Raw genomic sequence first — 23667 nt, 5'->3', positions numbered from 1 at the left:
CCAATGGCAGAAATTGCAACTGGGGTTAAACTTCAGATGTGTTAGGCAATCAGTTCTGTGACATTGCCCATCTCTGGATCCAAGCCAGTTTTTCATGTAATGATATAGCCAAATCCTCTAATAACTGACAGAAGAGGGTATTATGTTTTCATTCAAATCTTGGCTAAAAATTAGAGAAATTCTGTAACACAGCAGCATACAAACTGTTGGAAATTTTACCTTTTCAAACTAATATTTTATTCCAATATGAAATGTAAATTTAGGGCCAAGAGGGTAATTTTTATTGCTGTTGTTTTAATTGACATTTAATTATACATATTTGTGAGGCACAATGTAATATTCCAATACATGTATACATGTGTCATGATCAAATAAGGGTAATAAGCATATAGATCACTTCAAACCTTTATTCTTTCTTTAGGTTGAGAAGGTTCAAAATCTTGTCTTCTAACAATATGAAAAAATACAATAGATTATGGTTTGCTGTAATCACCCTACAGTGCTGTAGAACACTAGAATTTATTCCTCCTATCTAACTGCAAGTTTGTATCTGTTAACCAACCTACTCCTGCTAGCTCCCCTGTCCCCCTACCCTTCCCAGCGTCTTGGAGCCACTATTCTACTCTACTTCTATGAGGTCAACTTTTATAGCTTCCATGTATGAGTGAGAACAAGCAGTATTTATTTTTCTGCGCCTGACTTCTTTCACTTAACATAATGTCCTCTAGTCTTATCCATGTTGCCACAAATGAAAGCATTTTATTCATTTTTATGGCTCAATAGTATTCTGTTGTGTAAATATATGACATTTTCTGTATGCATTCATTTATTGATGGGCACTTAGGTTGATTGCTTATTTTGGCTATTGTGAATTGTGCTGCCATAAACATTCCCCATATATAAACATTGTATTCTAGCTGGGAAAAGATAATATCTCATTATGGTTTTGATTTTCATTTTCCATTGACTAGCGATGTTAAATTTTGTATGTACTTGTCGACCATTTGTGTGTCTTTGAGAAATGTCTATTCAGATCCTTTGTTCATTTTTAAATCATACTATTTGTTTGTTGGTTGGTTGGTTTTTGCTGTTGGGTAGTTTGAGTTCTTTGCCTATTCTGGATATTAATGCCTTAATAGAAGAATACTTTGCAAATATCTCTTTTCATTCTGCAGGTTGTCTCATTATTCTATTGATTGCTTCCTTTGCTGTGCAGTCATATTTTAGTTTGATATAATCTCATGTGTCCATTTTTTCTTTTGTTTCCTGTGCTTTTGAGATTGTAGCCATGGAATCCTTGCCCAGTCCAATGACCTGAAGGGTTTCTCCTCTGTTTTCTTCTAGTCATTTCATAGTTATGAGTCTTACATTTAAGTCTTTAATTCATTTTGAGTTTATTTTCATATAAAGGAGAGACAAGGGTTTAGTTTCATTCATCTGCAAGTGACTATTAATCCCAACACTATTTATTGAAGAGACTCTTCTTTCCCCAGTGTACGTTCCTCATGACTTTGTTGAAAATCAGTTGGCTATAAATAGGTAATATATTTCTGGGTTTTCTATTATGTTCTATTGGTCTGTGTGCCTGTTTTTATGCAAGTACCATACTGTGTTGGTTGCTATAGCTTGTTGGTTGTATTATATTTTGAAGTAAGGTATTATAATGTCTCCAGCTGTGTTCCTTGCACTCAAAATTGCTTTGGCTACTCGAGGTCTTTTGAGGTTCCATACAAATTTTAGGAAGGTTTTCTCTATCACTGGTATTTTGCTAGGGATTGCATTGAATCTGTAGGATTCTTAGGGAGTATGGTCATTTTGACAAGATTTGTTTTTCCAATATATGAACATGGAATGTCTTTCCATTTTTTTGTGTTCTCTTCAATTCCTTCATAAATCTTTTGTAGTTTTCATTGTAGAGGTCTTTCACTTTCATGGTTAAATGTATTCTCATGTATTTTTGGTAGCTATTATAAATGGGATGTATGCTTTGATTTCTTTTCACATAGTTAGCTGTTAGTCTGTAGAAATGCTACTAATTTTGTTTGTTAATATTGTATCTTGCAACTTCATTAAATTGGTTTATCAGTTCTAGGAGTTGTTTTGTGGAGTCTTTAGCTTTCCTAAATATAAGATTTTAACTTACCCTCATTCAGCATGATGTTGGCTATGGATCTGTCATATATGGTTTTATTGTATTTAGGTACATTCCTTGTATATCTACTTTGTTGGGAGTTTTTATCATGAAACAATACTGAATTTTATCAAATGTTTTTGAGTCTATTGAGATGATCAAATGGCTTTGGTCTTTCTGTTAATGTGATGTCTCATGTGTGTTGATTTGTGTATGTTTAAATATCCTTGCATTCCTGGGATAAAACCCACTTGATCATAGTGTATAATATTTTTGACTTGCTGTTAGATTTTGTTTGCTAGTATTTTGTTGAGGATTTTTGCATCTGTGTTCATCAGGGATATTAGCCTATAGTTTTCTTTTTTGTTGTGTTCTTTGCTTTTGGTATTAGGGTAATGCTAGCCTCAAAAAAATGAGTTTGGAAGAATTCTTCCCTTTCAAAAGTATTTTTTTCTTGGGAGACTTTATATTACTGCTGCAATCTTGTAAGTCTTCATTGGTCTATTCGGACTTCCTATGTCTTCCTGGCTCAATTTCAGTAGGTTTATGTGCCCAGGAATTTATCCATTCCCTCTAGGTTTTCCAATTTGTTGGAGTATAGTTGTTCATAATAGTCTGTGATGATCCTTTGAATTTCTGTGGTCTCAGTTGTTGTGTCTAGTTTTTCACTTCTGATTTAATTTACTTGTATCTTCTCTCCTTATTTTCTTAGTCTAGTGGTTTGTTAATTTTTTCTTATTTAAAAAACAATATTTTGTTTTTCTGATCTTTTATATTATTTTTGGTGTCAATTTCACTTATTTTACTTCTGATTTTTATTACTTCTTTCCTTGACCTAATTTGGAGTTTGGTTTGTTCTTGCTTTTTTAGTTCCTTGGGGTGCATAATTAAGTTGTTTTTGGAACTTTTTGTGTGTGTGGGGAGGAGAGGGGATGGAGTCTTACTCTGTCACCCAGGCTGGATTGCAATGGTACAATCTTGGCTCACTGCAACATCCACCTCCTGGATTCCAGCAATTCTACCTGAGCCTACTGAGTAGCTGTGATTACAGGCGCTTGCCACCACACCTGGCTATCTTTTGTAATTTTAGTAGATATGGGGTTTCACCATGTTGGGCCAGGCTAGTCTCAAACTCCTGACCTCAAGTGATCTGCACACCTCAGCCTCCCAAAGTGCTGAGATTACAGGCATGAGCCACCACACCTGGCCCTCTATTTTTTTAATGCAGAAGTTTATTACTATAAATTTCCCTCTTAGTGCAGCTTTTGCTATATCCCATAGGTTTTGGTATGTTGTGTTTCTATTTTTGTTTCAAAATAAAGAATTACCTTCTTAATTTTTTTCCTTGATCTATCAGTGGTTGAGGAACATGATTAATTTCCATGTGGTTGTACAGTTTCCAATGTTCCTCTTGTTACCAATTTCCAGTTTTATTCCATTGTGGTCAGAAAAGATACTTGATATGATTTTAATTTTTTAAAAATTTTGGGGGCTTGTTTTGTGACCTACCGTATGCTCTATCCTGGAGAATGATCTATGTGCTGATGAGAAGAATATGTATTCTGCTGTTCTTGAATGAAATGTTCTGTCTATAGTGCAGTTTAAATCCAATGTTTCTTTGTTGATTTTCTGTCTAGATAGTCCTTCCAATGCTGTGAGTAGGATTTTAAAGACCCAATTATTATTGTATTGGAGTCTTTCTCTCCCTTCAGATCTAACAATTTTTGCCTTATGTGTCTGAGTGCCCTGGTTTTTGGTATTTATATGTCCTCTTGCTGATTTGATCTCTTTATCATTATATAGTAAACTTCTTTGTCTCTCTTACAGTGTTTTACTTAAAGTCTATTTTATCAGTTATAAGTATAGCTATATAACTACTCCTAATCATTTTTGGGTTCTGTTTGCCAGAAATATCTTTTTTCACCCCTTCACTTTCAGTCTGTGGGTGTCATTACAGATGAAGTGACTTAGTTGGGTGTCACTTCAGTGTGTAGTTGGGTCTTATTTTTTAATCAATTCAGCCAGTCTATATCTTTTACATGGAAATTTTAATTAGTTTACATTCAGGGTTATTATTAAAAGGTGAAGACTTATTCTTGTCATTTTATTAGTTGGTTTTTTGAGGGGGAGTTGGTGTGTATTTCTTTTTGTTTGTTTATCTTTGAAGTTTGGTGTTTTTCTGTAATAATAAGATTTGATTCCTTTTTCTTTAAGATTTGTGTATCTGCTCAATCATTGGCTTTTACATGTTTTTACAATCTTAGTTATTGTTGTTTTGCTTCCAGATATTGGACTTTTAAACATTTCTTGTGAGTCCAGTCTAGTGATGGTGAATTCTCTCAGGTTTTATTTGTCAGGGAAACACTTGATTTCTGTAGGATAGCTTTTCTGGATATAGTATTCTTGGTTGAAAGTGTTTTTTGGTCTTTTATCACTTCAACCATATTATCTTATTCTCTTCTGGCCTATAAAGTTTCTGCTGAGAAATATGCTGATATTCTAATGGAGATTCCTTCATATGTGACTTGACACTTTTTGTATTTTTAAAATTCTGTCTTTGTCTTTGACTTTTGACAGTTTAACTATAATGTGCCTCAGAGAATAATTTTTTAGGTTGAAACTTTTGGGGGATATTTGACCTTCCTGGATCTAGATGTCTATATCTTTTCAAAAACTTGGAAGTTTTCTGTTATTACTTTATTAAATATATTTTCTATGCCTTTTCCCATATCTTCTTCTTAGATTCCCTTAATGACAACATGTGTTTGTGTAATGATGTCCCATAAGTCCTATGAGCTCTCTTGGGTTCTTTGGCTCGCTCGCTTTCTTTCTTTCTTTCTTTCTTTCTTTCTTTCTTTCTTTCTTTCTTTCTTTCTTTCTTTCTTTCTTTCTTTCTTCTCTTGTTTTCTTTCTCTCTCTCTCTTCTTTCTTTTCTTTCTTTCTTATCTATGTATCTTTCTCTTTTTCTCTTTGTTCTTTCTCTTTTGTCTGACATGGTTGTTTGAAAATATCTGCCTTCGAGTTTACAGATTTTTTCTTTCTGTTTGATCTAGTTTGTTATCAAAGCTCTCAATTGTATTTTTTTTTTCATTCCTTGAATTAGCTCCAATGTTTCTGTTCAGTTATTTTGCTTACAATATCTATCTTTTTGTTGAATTTTTCATTCACATAATGAATTGCTTTTCTGATTTTATTGTGTGTGCTGAGTTTGCTTAGTATCATTATTGTAAATTCCTTTTCAGGGAGTTTCTACATTTCCATTTCTTTGGGACCAGTTGTTGGTGAACTATTGTGTTCCTTTAACAGTGAAATATTTTCTTGCTTTTTCATGTTTTTTGTGTCCTTGTATTGATGTCTTTAGATCTCGTGAAACACTTGCCTCTTTCAATTTTGTATAGTGGCTTTCATGGGGAAAGACTCACCTGCAGATATGTCCCAAGGTATCAGTTGGGTAGGGTGCATTAGCTTTATACTGGGTGGATACAATAGCATAGCCTCAATACAGTTTCTTCAGTTACAGTCAATGTCATTGATGCCTGTGAGTGCCTCAGTTGCTTAGGCTGCAGAAGTTTGTGTGGCTGGTATACCTATGTGGGGTCTGCTCCCTTGTGAATGAGGGAGCTGGCTATGCTACCATGGGTAGAGAACCAGGATCATCTGTGATCTGGGGGAAGTGCAGGGACTGGTCAGTCAGCATCTCTTCTCAGGTGCTACTCCCTTGAGGGCAGTGTTCCAGGCTGATCTTCACTCTGGGGAAGCAAGGGGCTGGTTAGCCAGCAGCTCAGCTCATATGCTGCTATCCTTGAAATTTTGCTTTTTAGTATAGTTAATTTTCCTTGTAGGCAAATCTAGTAAACCTAGGTAATATTTTTTAGGCTAAAGACTGTGATTTATTCATCTGAATGTCTTCAGTGAATCCCACAATGTGTAGTACATAGTAGGCGCTCAATTAATGTTCACTCAATGAATTAATCTGAACGTCTTTGGAGTATTTCAGGTTTATTATAGGATCTAATAGCTCTTCTATTTTGATATCTCAATTCTTCTCTTCTTTCACTCCTCTCTTGCTGTTTAATTTCCTTTCTTTTTCTTTCTTTTTTTCTTTTCCTTTGCCTGCCTGCTTTCCTTTCTTTGTTTCTTTTGTATTGAGTTATATATCATTCTTCGTTTATTTCTGTCTGATTAACTTCAAAAAGTATATAATTTTGCCTTACAAATGATATAAATGTCAATAATACTCTCTTTCTAACTAAAATGTTAACTATAGATGTACTTTTAGATGTACTTTTAGAGTAGCCACATGTTTTCATTTCCCTTTTCTCAATCTACCTCTATGTTCATTTAAAAAAAAAAATTCTTACTAGGCCTTGTACCCATGGCTGGAACATGAATTTAGTTCAATGTTCTGAAACATCTTTGTGCTCCTCTTCTATTTTTTGAAAAAAGGTTTCTCTGTGTTGCTCAGACTGATCTGAAATTTCTGACCTCAAAGAATCCTCCTGCCTTAGTCTCCTAGAGTAGTTCCCTTCCTTTTTTTTTTTTTTTTATTATTATTATACTTTAAGTTCTAGGGTACATGTGCATAACATGCAGGTTTGTTACATATGTATACTTGTGCCATGTTGATGTGCTGCACCCATCAACTCGTCAGCACCCATCAACTCGTCATTTACAGCAAGGAAGGAGTTCCCTTCTTTTCACTTTTATACTTTAAGTTTTGTTTTAACGATTATGCTTATTATTCTTATAAACAAGAAGCCGTTTATAGATATGTTTTATTACATATTTCATTCTTTAATATATTGATATTATAATTTTCACTGATTATTTCCAATAATATTCCCAGTTGAGAATATCTTTGAAATGTATTTTTCAATGGTTTGGCTAGTGTCTCTAGTGTAATTTTATAGAAAAAAAATTGATTAGTAAATATTTAAAGATGTTTCAGATAAAAAAATAGGAGTTTTATCCAAGTAATGATACATTTATATGAAGACAAATAGATGATTTTTATGCAATTAATAAATTAATATTTATGAAATTAAATACAGCTTTCTTTTTTGTTTGGATACCTGTAGAGTTATTTTTATTTCCTTGTAACTTAAAAATGTTATGAGGCCATGTCTTTTAGTCACTTTCCAATTTTAATTTATTTCAGGAAAATATGGTGTTCAAGAACCCACAAAATAAATGAAGGAGGCTTCACTTTGAGTCTTGTTTTTATTATTAATATGATATGTGACTAAAGACTTATCTATTTAGTTTTTATTCTCCCGATCTATAAAAGGGGAAACTTATGGTGACTGAATAACCTCTTTTTCACTTGTGATATTCTGTTTTCTGCAATGTACACTCCATGTAACTTTTTGATTTATTGCCTCAAATGTTTGGGTTCTACTATTATATTTCGATCATTGATTTTGTGCTATTGTTATGTCTTAATCAAGAAATCCCACTTTTCAAAGTAGATTGGATTTCTCTGCTCTGTTCTCTAGATCCTCATTTCACTTAATATCTTCCGAGTTCTTCTTAATTTTAGATATATTTTCATGCTTATCTTGATTTGTTGATTTGGTTTCTGCATTCCCATTGGGAAAGATAATTTAACAATTAACATCTTCTGGTATCTAATTGCTTTGGTATTTGTACTGCTAAGCTTTCACAAGATCCATATAATCTTCAGCTTCCTCATTTTTTCACAAACTACTATTCTTATCTTGAGGACACTAAGAATATTTTGATTTAATATTGTTTTAAACATATTTTAATGATATTTAAGAAGAAGAGTGCTACTCTATTGAATTCCTGTAATTATGGGAAAAGTTTTTTCATCCCACATCCTCAAATGTCATTGCTGTTTCTTTCTAGTATTTCCCCAAAACAAAGCAGTGTTTAATATTCAAAACTGATCATGCGGAGAGAATCCCTGCTGCAGAACCTAGAAATCTTTGATCATATAATAAATTTCAGTTAAGGAAGTTGGTCTACACAGTGATTCTCAATAGTGTTCAGCACATGGATGCCAGGAACAGTGTCAGATACTGGTTTCCACATCATCAGACATAGTCCCTGAAGCTCAGTAGGCTCTTTACATATGTATTGAATGAAGAAGTGACTGCATTCTCCCAAACAGTAGCAGTCTCTTATTATAATATTCCTTATAAATTATAAAATTTTCTATAAATAATTATATAAGTTACAAAGCTATAATAATTTTAATCCTTATCACAGATGAGGCAGCAGAGCCTTGTTGCAGAAATATTTGAGAAAATTCAATTAAATAAAGATGTATAGTAGGATTTTTTTTTTTACTGTAGGGTTTCTCAGAGCCTTTAATATTCGTTATTAACTTCTGAGATGTGGATATAGCTTGCAGCAGTTCCCAGACTCATTTGCCAGCAAGTTCAATTTATTTTTTGAAAACCTAATTCCATGTCTAGAAGACCTCTAGCTTCCTTCAGAACCAGTGTGGCTCCACCCAAAGCCAAGACCTACCTTATCCACTAATCTTATAATCTGAACTCCATAGAAAGATTCTTTTTACAAACATATTAGACTGAGTGTTTTTACCTCTTTATCACACATTTTTTCCCATCAAGATTGTAATAAGTAGTCATTGCTATTCATGCTATATAATGACTTGAATTAATATTTCTTTTAGGCGAGCTACCAGAGACAATACAGGAATGAGATTCTGTCCCAGAGTGCTGTCCAGGTGTTGGTAGGTGCAGCGGGAAGTTTTGGTGAGAAGAAGGGAAAGTAAGTATGTTCTCAAGAGATGGCTTCCATTCTAAGCCACAGCATTTAGGAAATTACCCAAGTGAGTTTTCTTGTTTTTATCTGGTAACTGGGCTCCCTCTACTATTAACATTAATACTCTAGTATTACAGAAGAGGTGCCTGCTCTGTATCCCACCCTCGGGCCAAACTATCTATTTTCAGTTTCCCAAATTTGCTGCATTCATTCATACCTCTATGATTTTGAACAAGCTGTTCCTTCTGACTGAAACTTTCTTTGGTTCTTTGTCCTCCCACTGCCAAAAGGTAAGCTAGGGTAAAGAACTCTTCCTTTTAGACAATTTGAATGCCAGACTAAGTAAGGGTGAAGCCTTCCTTAATCCCTCCAGGCACATCTTCCCCAATACATAGGTATTACTTCAACATCATCTCTTAATACTCAGCACACATTTGTAATCTTATAGTGATTTCTTTAGATATAGGTCTCCAAAATAAGCTTGAGTACCTCAAAATTAGTGTTTTGGGAAGTACCCTCAGATCATCCCCTGTGGAGGAATGCTAGATCTATGATTGGGCAAAGAGAGGGGTTAAACTGCAATGCAATTGTAACAATGTCCACCCAGACATACCTTCTTGTTCTAGACAACAGTCCTGAAGACACCAAAATTCCCTGCTTAAATTATCCTAAGCTTATTTCCAGAGTCTATTTGGGTCTCTACTCCTGGTCCATCATCCCATGAGCAAACCAGGTCTTTGGTGTGCATACCCCTAAACCTGAAGGATGTGCCAACCTTGTGTTAAGTCACACTTATAACATTGTGGTACACTGAAGGATAAAGTTAGATGTTAGAAAAGAAGCAGGCAGAAATTAAGGCATATTTGCATTTCATTTCAAGTACAGACTTTCAAAGTAACTAAGGGTTTTCATTTTAAACCTAGTCATACAAATCATTATGACATTGTATGTGTCATGATAGGAAGATGAAATATATCTTATTTAAAATTTTGTTTCCTTGATTTATAATGCTTGAATATTTTCATCTATGGTACCAGGGTCTCCATTTGTCCTTTTGATCCAGGTCCTTCTAATGCTTTAGGTGACCTAGTAAAGTTGCGGGAGTTGAAAGAGAGGGCTGGGCAAATGTGATCAATTCAAAACAATATCATGCATATTTTAAAGAAGAAAGGTACACATTGTACAGTGGAAGTTTTTAATAAATGACACAATAAAAAGCATCATTAATATATTTTCCAGGAGATGTTAATATAAAAATAAAACAACAGGCTGGGCATGGTGACTCATGTTTGTAATCCCAGCACTTTAGGAGGTCAAGGTAGGTGGATCGCCTGAGGTTAGGAGTTCGAGACTAGCCTGACCAATATGGTGAAACCCCATCTCTACTAAAAATACAAAAAAATTAGCCAGGCATGGTGGCATGCGCCTGTAGTCTCAGCTATTCAGGAGGCTGAGACAGGAGAATTGCTTGAACCCGGAAGGCAGAGGTTGCAGTGAACTGAGATCGCGCCACTGCACACCAGCCTGGGCGACAGAGCAAGGCTCTGTCTCAAAAATAAAAATAAAAATAAAACAACATAGAGCAATTCAGCCCACTGCCTTGATTTTTTTCTCTTTAAATGTTCCACAAAGGCAGAAGCAACATATGACTATGAAGGCAAACTTTGGAATGTATTACATTTTTTATGCATACATGTAAGAGATATACATTAAATACCAATATGTGCAAAGCTATATACTATCAATATATGCCAGTCACTGTAGGGAATATTAATATTAGCAAAATGGTATTCCAGCCCCTAGAGAACTTTCTATTGATTATGCTTATATTCAGTTCTTGCTTCTTTGCTGAGCTGCCTTGGAGTTGATTTTACCATTTGCTAATTATTCCTATCAGTGCCTCATGTGTCAGGGTGACCCGTGGCAAGAAAAACAAGTCTAAGAAAAGAAAGAGTGGAGGTTTTACACAGGAGCACCAGGACCTATGCTAAGTGCTTGTATAATTGCCTAAAAAATAATATTTTGAGCACATAGTTTATTTTTATTGAGTGCCATACTGGGTACAGTTTTAAACACTTTACATGTATTAACCTATTTTACCTCAGAAGAATCTTATGAGATAGATGCTGTTATTATATTCACGATGAAGATTAGGGAAGAAAAGCAAAGAGAAATTAAATAATTTATGCAAGGTCATTTGACTTATAAATTACGGAGTTGGGATTCAAATCCAAGCTGCCTCACTGTCTAGTTAAATAGATCATACTGTTCCCCTAAATCAGGACTAAACAGTGAACACGTTGATAGGAATTCAAGAGCCTGAATTACTTAGTAATTTGTGCTGTAAAGTGTCACACATAGATATCACAATAAGACTATATTAAATGCTTATGTTTGTGGGTCCAGGGGGCCCTCTCGTTTATTATCTCTGTGGCAACACTTACCACATTTTACTGCAATTGGTATTTACATGTTTCATCCCACTAGTCTGCTGGAGCCTTGAGGGTAGACCAGTATTTCTTTGTGGTTTATCTTTAGCATTTAACAACCATAGCAGATGTTGAATAAATATTTTTTCAATTATAAATGAAGCAAGTCATGTACACATTCAACATTTTCCATTTATTTACCACATATTATATTGAATTACAGATAATTGAATGACTTCATTCTTTTCGATTACATTAGTATCCCTGTAGTAAGATAGATAGATAGATAGATAGATAGATAGATAGATAGATAGACAAGTTTTAAAGTAAGAACATTATAATTCATGGAAAGGGCAAAGTTTACCTTTGAACTTAGGTTTCCAATGCCCTTCCATTAAGCCACATTATAAGGTAGGGCCTCAGACCCAAGGGCAGAGCCTTATTCTCCTTCTGATCATGATAATGAAAGTATCTGGTCAGCAGAAGGTAAATTCCTTGAAAAGCCAAGGAGATTGGCTAAACAAGACACAATCATATACATGGATCTGAGCTGTCTCAGTTAAAAAAAAAGTCAGCAGAAAGCTACAGAAAACTTGGGACAAGGGCTACCAAAATTACACTGAGCTCTTATAACCAGTGACTTATCTAAGTTACCATTTAAACTCATTTTTAGTCATTCTAAACCTTACTACCTGCTTTGAAGGTGAAGACAAAGAGATGGGAAGATGTGTGATATGAGTTGGATGCCTTATACATGTTTTCCCATTTAATTATCCCAGCCTAACATTGGTATATTTATCCTTACTTTGCAGATTAGCAAGAAGTAAATGAGGTAATGTGTCCATTGCCATACAGACAATGGCGAGTCTAACATGAAAACCCAGGTGTCTGAATCCCAAATATTTGAAACACAGTATGTTTTCTCTCCCTGAACCTTGAAATCTCCATTATTTTCAACCATATATCTCCAATTTTTAATACTCTCTGTTTAACAAGTGAGCCTTACAATCTAACTTCATGAACTATGCCCATGAAAATGTCTTAATCCAGCCATCATGGCACAAAATAGTCTTCCTGCTTTCTGACAGTACAACATTAAACTTATTTCAAAATGTTTAAAGCATGTTTGAAGATTTCTTTCTTTTTTTAGATGTATGCGTCTTGAGACAATAAAGAATTATTCTGAAAGCCAAAAAACAATTACCTTTACTAGAAAACTACTTCTCAATTGGGTGTATAATACCAGAAAGGAAAAAGTGGGCCCATCAAAGTAAGAGCTTTTCAACCTTATAAGAAATGCTATTATATTCACTTGAAATTCTCTGTTTATTTCTTTTAAAATTGTATCCTGAATATTTTGCAAAATATTTTGAGTAATTTTACAATGAAATTTCTTTTTAAAAATGTTTGCATATTTTATTATTTGAAAAATGGCCTTATTTACAGTCACAGAAAATGCTCACAAACATACCTAAAGTAAGAAAACAAAAATAATTTGTATGAACAAATTCACTTTTTATACCTGTTACTAAATCAGCCTTGAAACTCACCACAAGTTTTGGTACCACCATAAGTTGTTAGAGTTTTCATAAAAAATCATAGGAGAGTATGGCATAATCTAAGAGAAAAATGATCTGGCCAACATCCACTGTAAACCTTAGCTACATCTTTTTAATTTTTTATTTTAAAAAAAAAAAGGGTTTTTTTCCTATCTTTACAGTTGATTTAAAGCCTTGAATTGGGTGGTAGCCACCTCAGAGGAGACTGATGAGTATCCTAGGGCATAAAGAGCTACAGAATGTTTATTAGAAATGTGAGGGTCAGTCACCACCCTAAATTTCTTATGTACATTTATAAAGTTACTTGAAGAATAAAAAAGACAGGAATAGTATTCTCTTTTTAATTGAGGTAAATTTCACATACATAAGTTAGCCATTAACCATTTTAAAGTGTACAATGTAGTGTTATCTATTAGTCCAAAAATAAACTGCGTATTCATTAAGCAGTCATTTCCCATTTCCCCTTTCCACCCTTCTCCTGGAAAGCACCAGTCTGTTTTCTGTCCCTGTGAATGCATTTATTTCAAATGTTTCATATAAATGAAATCATCACTATGTAGCCTTGTGTTTCTGACTTCTTTCACTTAGCATAATGTTTTCATCCACATAGCAGAATGTGTTAGTAGTGTAAGGGTCATCCTCTTTCTAGCATGTATCAATATATGATTCCTATTGAAGGTTGAATGGTAAATATACCACATTTTATTTACCCATTCATCAGTTGATGGACATTTGAGTTGTTTCTGCCTTTTGGCTATTATGAATAGTGCTGCCATGAACATTCATGTGCAAGTTTTTATTTGAATACCTGCTTTCTATTCTTTTAGGTATATCCCAGGGGTAAAATTGCAGGACCGTGTGGTAATTCTATATTTAGTTTCTTGAGTAATCACCAAATTGTTTTCCACAGCTGGTATATAATTTTGTTATCAGGAAATAAAAGTCCTTCAACTTTTCTTTTTCAAGATTGTTGTAACTAGTTAAGGTCCCTTACAATTCCATATAAATTTTAGATTGTCTTGCTTGTTTCTGCAAAATAAAGAAAAAGGTTGAGATTTTTATAGGATTTAATTTAATCTGTAGATTGCTTTGGGTAGTGTTGTCATATTATCAATATTAAGCCAATATTAATCTAAACCATGAACATGGGATGTCTTACCGTTTATTTAAATCTTTAACTTATTTTGGTAATGTTTTGTTGTTTTGAGCATGCAAGTTTTAGGTTAACATTAATCCTAACTATTTTGTTCTTTTTGGTGCTATTTTAAATAGAATTGTTTTCATAATTTCATTTCAGATCAGTCGTTTCTAGTGTATGGAAATACAACTGATTTTTATATATCAATTTTGTTTCCTGAAACTTTGCTATTTTGTTTATTAGCTCTAGTTGATTTTTGCAGATTCTCTAGGATTTTCAGTGTATAGGATTATGTCATCCACAAATAGAGATTTTACTTCTTCCTTTTCAATTTGAATTCCTTTTTTTTTTTTCCTTAGATTCAAAGGAAAGAAATATAGCTAGGGACAAAATGAATGAGATCAGTGACTGCAAATTTAACCATAAACTTAAGCAAAGGTAACCTCCAGTGCCATGCTTTGCCAAACATGGTTTTGCTGCTGGGAGAGATCAAGAAAAGCAGCCTGGAGTGAGGACAGAGAAGGGCAGAGGGGTTACCACAAAGTTAACAAGGCTTAAACTCTGTAGCTCCCATCACAGAGGAACTGCTAGAGGCCTTGGAGGGCCCTGGCAATGTGAGCACAGATTATATATTACTGCACTCATAATTTCATCATCTTTTTTTCAAAGGGGATCCAAAATTGTAAAAGCTTCTGGGCTATGGCATAGATGTACCTTTGAGAATGAGAAAATGATCTGGTACTTACCCAGTCTTCAATCAGCAGTTAATTAATCATTATTATGCAAATTTTAACAACAATAGTGTATTATTATACTACTTGAACAATTAAAATATAATTAAAATATTAAAAGTAAATCTTTTTTGTACATTTCTACTCTCCATCATATTGAGTATGGAAGCTATTTTTCAAAGCATATACATTAATTTAAATTTTGTGATAAAATCTGGATCCATATATTCCACCACCATCCATCCTAGGCTTTGATCCCAGTTTTACACCTTGACAAGAGAAGATGATCATGATACATTTTGAAGAGGGAAAAATGCAGGTTACAGAAAAATATGTGTCATATAACTTCTTTTATGTTTATAGATAATCATTTTATAAACATAAAAAGTTGGAAGAATATTCAAAATAATAGTATTCATCTCTGAAAATAGGAATTCTCAAAAGTTAGAAAGTATTCTCTCTATTTAAAAAAAAATTCCAGTTTGAATTTTTCCTGTGTTATATCAAAAATATTTCTATTAAAAGTAAAAAGAAAAAGTGAATGAGATTTACGGAGGGAGAGAAAGAAAAAGGAGAAACCAGACTCAAGACAGAGGAGGATCAGTGGAAGAAATTAAAAGGAAAATTTCTGAAGCAGAATGCCAGAACGTGTTAGCTAGTGGTGGCTGCTTTCAGAATTAAGGAGGGCTGGCCGGGCATGGTGGCTGAAGCCTGTAATCCCAGCACTTTGGGAGGCCGAGACGGGTGGATCACGAGGTCAGGAGATCGAGACCATCCTGGCTAACACGGTGAAACCCCGTCTCTACTAAAAAAAATGCAAAAAGCTAGCCGGGCAAGGTGGCAGGTGCCTGTAGTCCCAGCTACTCGGGAGGTTGAGGCAGGAGAATGGCCTAAACCCGGGAGGCGGAGCTTGCAGTGAGCTGAGATCTGGCCACTGCACTCCAGTCTGGGCGACAGAGCAAGACTCCGTTTCAAAAAAAAAAAAAAAAAAAAAAAGAATTAAGAAGGGCTCTGTGGCTGTTGATAAGCAGAACAGAAATGAGTGTATATGAAAATCATTTAATGTAAACCTTTTATCAGATAAAACTGTCTTTTTATTTTACAGATACTTCTTTTTTCATTTATGCCATACAATAGTATTTACTGAGGAATTTGAATATGTTGGATACCTTGTGATATTAATGAATATATTTCCTTTTGTAATCTCTTGGATATCCCGGTTAAATGTAATCTACCGCAGAGAATTAAAACACACTAACTACTGTTTTCTCACACTTTATGTTCTAGAGGCACTACTTAAGGTAATCTAAAATTTATGTGTGTATGGAAGTGTGATATGTCTGACAGGGAGATTTCCTAGCCTTGTTTTTCAACACTAGCAACAGACAATTTTCTGAAGGAGTGTGTGAATTTCTTCCTCACATCTCCAAACTTTAATTTTTGAAAGTGATTTTTATAGTAACTCAATAGATAATATATATACTTGAAACACTGATTTCGTATTTCTGAAATAAATTTTAAAATGGTGTGTGTCAAAGGGACGCAAAGTGAGTTTAAAAGGTATTGGCAATGTTCTCAGTCTTAGCAGTGTGGTGAGTACTTGAATGTTCGTTTTATTATTTTTACACTGGATAGATATTTTTATATCTATCTAGTATGATAGAGTAATACACAGAGTACCATGGGAACAGACAGAAGGAGCTTCTTATGCGGAATAGTAGGGTCAGAGAAGGAAGATATTCAAGGGAAAGTGACACTTCAGTTGAATTTTGAATAATGTATAGGAGTCAAAAAAGAGAATAAGCATGAATACATTGCATAATGAACAAGAACAAGGGAAAACATAGAAGCAACACTATGACACGTGTGAGGAATACCACTCCCAATGACTGAAGCTTAGGAATGAGCTGGTCAGAGTGGAGATTGGAGAGATGTTAAATGTGTTTTCAAGATATGGAAAATGAAGGAAGAGACATAGATGTGAATTAAATAATAAAGGGCAGGCCATGCTGTCTCATCTACTTTCGTGACATCAACTGTCATTCGTAGTCTAATGACTCCCAAATTCATGTCTATAGCTCAAATTTTATCCAGAGCTTTAGATTATATAGGTAACTGCTGACTAGATCCTTTGGACAAAGTACTGTGCAAACATTACAAGCAGCATACTGAGAAGAAATGTGTCTTCTCTAATCCCACTCTCCCTTCAGAATTTCAATGAAGACCCAATTTCCCAAGCTGAAATCTACAATCATCTTTGAAACCTGCCACTTTCTTAGCTATAGTAGGTTTCAAGAAACCATTTTTTGAAATATACAGAAGGACTGACTGTATGAAGTATCACAAGATAGTAGGAATTTTGACTATTTTTTCCCTTGGAATAGATGCTTCAGTATTTTAGCTATTTGATTTCAAATTAGTATGATCATTTACTAGTATAAATATATATTTTAACATGTCTAAATTCAAATTCTTCTTCTTATTATTATTATACTTTAAGTTCTAGGGTACATGTGCACAACGTGCAGGTTTGTTACATATGTACACATGTGCCACGTTGGTTTGCTGCATCCATTAACTTGTCATTTCCATTAGGTATTTCTCCTAATGCTATCCCTCCCCCATTCCCCCACCCCACAACAGGCCCTGGTGTGTGATGTTCCCCACCCTGTGTCCAGGTGTTCTCATTGTTCAGTTCCCACCTATGAGTGAGAACATGCAGTGTTTGGTTTTCTGTCCTTGTGATACTTTGCTGAGAATGATGGTTTCCAGTTTCATCCAAGTCCCTGCAAAGGACATGAACTCATCCTTTTTTATGGCTGCAGAGTATTCCATGGTATCTATGTGCCACATTTTCTTAATCCAGTCTATCATTCATGGACATTTGAGTTGGTTCCAAGTCTTTGCTATTGTGAATAGTGCCACAGTAAACATATATGTGCATGTGCCTTTATAGTAGCATGATTTATAATCCTTAGGGTATATACCCAGTAATGGGATTGCTGGGTCAAATGGTATTTCTAGTTCTAGATCCTTGAGGAATTGCACTGTCTTCCACAATGGTTGAACTAGTTTACACTCCCACCAACAGTGTAAAAGTGTTCCTATTTCTCCACATCCTCTACAGCATCTGTTGTTTCCTTTTTAATGATTGCCATTCTAACTGGTGTGAGATGGCATCTCATTGTGGTTTTGATTTGCATTTCTCTGATGACCAGTGATGAAGAGCATTTTTTCATGTGTCTATTGGTTGCACAAATGTCTTCTTTTGAGAAGTGTCTGTTCATATCCTTTTGAGAAGTATCTGTTCATATCCACTTTTTGATGGAGTTGCCTTTTTTTTTTTTTTTTAATCTGTTTAAGTTCTTTGTAGATTCTGAAGATTAGCCCTTTGTCAGATGGGTAGATTGCAAACATTTTCTCCCATTCTGTAGGTTGCCTGTTCACTCTGATGGTAGTTTCTTTTGCCATGCAGAAGCTCTTTAGTTTAATTACATCCCTTTTGTCTATTTTGGCTTTTGTTGCCATTGCTTTTGTGTTTTAGTCATGAAGTCCTTGTCCATGCTTACGTCCCGAAGGATATTGCCTAGGTTTTCTTCTAGAGTTTTTATGGTTTTAGGTCTAACATTTAAGTCTTTAATTCATCTGGAATTAATTTTTGCATAAGGTGGAAGGAAGGGATCCAGTTTCAGCTTTCTGCATATGGCTAGCCAGTTTCCCCAGCACCACTTATTAAATAGGGATCCTTTCTCTGTTTCTTATTTTTGTTAGGTTTGTCAAAGATCAGATGGTTGTAGATGTGTAGTGTTATTTCTGAGGCCTCCATTCTGTTCCATTGGTCTATCTCTCTGTTTTGGTATGAGTACCATGCTGTTTTGGTTACTGTAGCCTTGTAGTATACTTTGAAGTCAGGTAGCATGATGCCTCCAGCTCTGTTCTTTTTGCTTAGGATTGTGCTGGCAACGCAGGTGCTTTTTTTGGTTCCATATGAACTTTAAAGTAGTTTTTTCCAATTCTGTGAAGAAAGTCATTGGTAGCTTGAAGCAGATGGCATTGAATCAATAAATTACCTTAGGCAGTATGGCCATTTTCATAATATTGATTCTTCCTATCCATGAGCATGGAGTGTTCTTCCATTTGTTTGTGTCCTCCTTTATCTCGTTGAGCAGTGGTTTGTAGTTCTCCTTGAAGAGGTCCTTCACATCCCTTGTAAGTTGGATTCCCAGGTATTTTTGTAGCAATTGTGAATGCGAGTTCACTCATGATTTGGCTCTCTGTTTGTCTGTTCTTGGTGTATAGGAATGCTTATGATTTTTGCACATTGATTTTGTATCCTGAGACTTTGCTGAAGTTGCTTATCAGCTTAAGGAGATTTTGGGCTGAGATGATGGGGTTTTCTAAATATACAATCATGTTATCTGCAAACAGGGACAATTCGAGTTCCTCTTTTCCTAATTGAATACCCTTTATTTCTTTCTCTGCCTGATTGCCTTGGCCAGAACTTCCCACACTATGTTGAATAGGAGTGCTGAGAGAGGGCATCCCTGTCTTGTGCCAGTTTTCAAAGGAAATATTTCCAGTTTTCGTCCATTCAGTATGATATTGGCTGTGGGTTTGTTATAAGTAGCTCTTATTATTTTGAGATACATTCCATCAATAACTAGTTTGTTGAGAGTTTTTAGCATGAAGGGCTGTTGAATTTTGTCAAAGGCCTTTTCTGCATCTACTGAGATAATCATGCGGTTTTTGTCATTGGTTCTGTTTATGTGATGGATTATGTTTACTGATTTGCATATATTGAACCAGTTTTGCATCCAGGGATGAAGCTGACTTGATCATGGTGGATAAGCTTTTTGATGTGCTGCTGGATTTGGTTTGCCAGTATTTTATTGAGGATTTTTGCATCGATGTTGATAAGGGATATTAGTCTAAAATTCTCCTTTTTTGTGGTGTCTCTGCCAGGCTTTGTTGTCAGTATGATGCTGGCCTCATAAAATGAGTTAGGGAGGATTCCTTCTTTTTCTATTGATTGGAATAGTTTCAGAAGGAATGGTACCAGCTTCTCTTTGTACCTCTGGCAGAATTCGGCTGTGAATCCCTCTTGTCCTGGACTTTCTTTGGTTGGTAGGCTATTGATTATTGCCTAAATTTCAGAGCCTGTTATTGCTCTATTCAGAGATTTAGCTTCTTCCTGGTTTAGTCTTGGGAGGGTGTATGTGTCCGGGAATTTATTCATTTCTTCTAGATTTTCTATTTTACTTGCATAGAGATGTTTATAGTATTCTCTGATGGTAGTTTGTATTTCTGTGGGATCGGTGGTGATATCCCCTTTATCATTTTTTATTGCGTCTGTTTGATTCTTCTCTCTTTTATTTATTAGTCTTGTTAGTAGTCTATCAATTTTGTTGATCTTTTCAAAAAACAAGCTCCTGGATTCATTGATTTTTTTCGAAGGGTTTTTTGTTCTCTATCTCCTTCAGTTCCGCTCTGATCTTAGTTATTTCTTGCCTTCTGCTAACTTTTGAATGTGTTTGCTCTTGCTTCTCTGGTTCTTTTAATTGTGATGTTAGGGTGTTGATTTTAGATCTTTCCTGCCTTCTCTTGTGATCATTTAGTACTAAAAATTTCCCTCTACACACTGCTATAAATGTGTCCCAGAGATTCTGGTACGTTGTGTCTTTGTTCTCATTAGTTTCAAAGAACATCTTTATTTCTGCCTTCATTTCCTTATTTACCCAGTAGTCATTCAGGAGCAGGTTGTTCAGTTTCCATGTAGTTGTGCGTTTCTGAGTGAGTTTCTTAATCCTGAGTTCTAATTTGATTGCACTGTGGTCTGAGAGAGAGTTTGCTGTGATTTCTGTTATTTTACATTTGCTGAGGAGTGCTTTACTTCCAACTATGTGGTCAATTTTGGAATAAGTGTGATGTGGTGCTGAGAAGAATGTATATTCTGTTGATTTGGGGTGGGAAGTTCTGTAGATGTTTATTAGGTCTGCTTGGTGCAGAGCTGAGTCAAGTCCTGTATATCCTTATTAATCTTCTGTCTCATTGATCTGTCTAATATTGACAGTGGGGTGTTAAAGTCTCCCATTATTATTGAGTAGGAGTCTAAATCTCTTTGTAGGTCTCTAAGGACTTGCTTTATGAATCTGGGTGCTCCTGTATTGGGTGCATATATATTTAGGATAGTTAACTCTTCTTGTTGAATTGATCCCTTTACCATTATGTAATGGCCCTCTTTGTCTCTTCTGATCTTTCTTGGTTTAAAGTCTGTTTTATCAGAGACTAGAATTGCAACTCCTGCTTTTTTTTTTTTTTTTTTTTTTTTTTTTTTTTTTTTTGCTTTCCATTTGTTTGGTAAATCTTCCTCCATTGCTGTATTTTGAGCCTATGTGTGTCTCTGCACATGAGATGGGTCTCCTGAATGCAGTACACTGATGAGTCTTGACTCTTTATCCAATTTGCCAGTCTCTGTCTTTTAATTGGATCATTTAGTCCATTTACCTTTAAGGTTAATATTGTTATGTGTGAATTTGATCCTGTCATTATGATGTTAGCTGGTTATTTTGCCCATTAGTTGATGCGGTTTCTTCCTAGCATCGATGGTCTTTACAATTTGGCTTGTTTTTGCAGTAGCTGGTACCAGTTGTTCCTTTCCATGTTTAGTGCTTCCTTCAGGAGCTCTTGTAAGGCAGGCCTGGTGGTGACAAAATCTCTCAGCATTTTGCTTGTCTGTAAAGGATTTTATTTCTCCCTCACTTATGAAGCTTAGTTTGGCTGGATATGAAATTCTGGGTTTAAAATTCTTTTCTTTAAGAATGTTGAATATTGGCCCCCACTCTCTTCTGGCTTGTAGAGTTTCTGCTGAGAGATCCGCTGTTATTCTGATGAGCTTCCCTTTGTGGGTAACCTGACCTTTCTCTCTAGCTGCCCTTTACATTTTTTCCTTCATTTCAACCTTGGTGAATCTGAAAATTATATGTCTTGGGGTTGCGCTTCTTGAAAAGTATCTTTGTGGTGTTCTCTGTATTTCCTGAATTTGAATGTTGGCCTGCCTCGCTAGGTTGGGGAAGTTCTCCTGTATAATATCCTGCAGATTGTTTTCCAACTTGGTTCCATTCTCCCTGTCACTTTCAGGTACACCAATCAAATGTAGATTTGGTCTTTTCACATAGTCCCATATTTCTTGGAGGCTTTGTTTGTTTCTTTTTACTCTTTTCTTCTCTAAGTTTCTTTTCTTGCTTTATTTCATTAATTTGATTTTCAGTCACTGATACCCTTTTTTCCACTTGATCAAATCAGCTACTGGAGCTTTTGCATGTGTCACATAGTTCTTGTGCCATGGTTTTCAGCTCCATCAGGTCATTTAAGATCTTCTCTACAGTGTTTATTCTAGTTAACTATTCATCTAATCTTTTTTCAAGGTTTTTACCTTCCTTGCGATGGGTTCAAACATGCTCCTTTAGCTTGGAGAAGTTTGTTATTACTGACCTGCTGAAGCCTACTTCTGTCAACTTGTGAAAGTCATTCTCCATCCAGCTTTGTTCCATTGCTGGCAAGGAGCTGCGATCCTTTGGAGGAGAAGAGATGCTCTGGTTTTTAGAATTTTCAGCTTTTCGGCTCTGGTTTCTCACCATCTCTGTGGTTTTATCTACCTTTGGTCTTTGATGTTGGTGACCTACAGATGGGGTTTTGGTGTGGATGTCCTTTTTGTTGATGTTGATACTATTCCTTTCTGTTTGTTAGTTTTCCTTCTAACAGTCAGGTCCCTCAGCTGCAGGTCTGTTGGAGTTTGCTGGAGGTCCACTCCAGACCCTGTTTGCCTGGGTATCACCAGCGGAGGCTGCAGAACAGCAAATATTGCAGAGCAGCAAATAGTGCTGCCTGATCCTTCCTCTGGAGGCTTCATCCCAGAGGGGCACCCACTTGTATGAGGTGTCAGTCAGCCCTTACTGGGAGGTGTCTCCCAGTTAGGCTATACGGGGTTCAGAGACCCACTTGAGGAGGCAGTTTGTCCATTCTTAGAGCTCAAACACCATGCTGGGAGAACCACTGCTCTCTTCAGAGCTGTCAGACTGGGACATTTAAGTCGCAAAAGTTTCTGCTGCCTTTTGTTCAGCTATGCCCTGCCCCCAGAGGTGGAGTCAACAGAATCAGCAGGCCTTGCAGAGTTGCAGTGGGCTCCACCCAGTTGGAGCTTCCCAGGCTGCTTTGTTCACCTACTCAAGCCTCAGCAATGGCGGACCCCTCCCCTCCACCTACCATGTTGCTGCCTCACACGTCAATCTCAGACTGCTGCACTAACAGTGAGCAAGATTCTCTGGGCATGGGACCCACCGAGCCAAGCGTGGGATATAATCTCTTGGTGTGCCATTCGCTAAGACCATTGGAAAAGCACAGTATTTAGGTGGGAGTGTCCCGTTTTTCCAGGTACAGTCTGTCACAGCTTCCCTTGGCTAGGAAAGGGAAATCCCCTGATCCCTTGTGCTTCCCAGGTGAGGTAATGCCCTGCCCTGCTTTGGCTTGCCCTCTGTGGGCTGCACCCACTGTCCAACCAGTCCCAGTGAGATGAACCAGGTGCCTCAGTTGGAAATGCAGAAATCTCTCATCTTCTGCATCAATCACACTGGGAGATGTGGACCAGAGCTGTTCTTATTCAGTCTTCTTGTAATGAACCCCCTCAAATAATTATTTTTAACAAGAAAGATGTTATTACATTAAACCACTATAGACCCCACAGTTGTGACTATTGGTCACAATTCTGTAAAATTTAAAAATTATTTGTTCCAGTATTATAAATTTAGCAGATCAATTAATCATTAGATAACAGCTAAGTGAGATAAAATATGCAGGTACAGATACTGGATCTAAAATATTCACATTAACTTTAACTAATTCAAATTTCACTTTAACTAATAAAATGAAC

At 35.7% G+C, this 23667-nt stretch overlaps 1 protein-coding gene across 1 annotated transcript in view; it reads left to right on the top strand.

The window, feature by feature from the left end:
- SLC9C1 (solute carrier family 9 member C1) overlaps nt 1-23667 on the top strand; it is a 114943-nt gene that overhangs the window by 52509 nt on the left and 38767 nt on the right. Inside the window, 3 exon segments of the mRNA XM_038002620.2 lie at nt 8793-8890; nt 12464-12583; nt 15847-16042. Of these exon segments, the coding sequence (XP_037858548.2) occupies nt 8793-8890; nt 12464-12583; nt 15847-16042 (414 nt within the window).

The sequence above is a fragment of the Chlorocebus sabaeus genome, chromosome 22 (genome assembly GCF_047675955.1).
Source record: "Chlorocebus sabaeus isolate Y175 chromosome 22, mChlSab1.0.hap1, whole genome shotgun sequence".
Lineage (NCBI taxonomy): Eukaryota > Metazoa > Chordata > Mammalia > Primates > Cercopithecidae > Chlorocebus > Chlorocebus sabaeus.
Note: the sequence above shows the minus strand (reverse complement) of the source record. Positions and strands in the feature narration are given on the sequence as shown.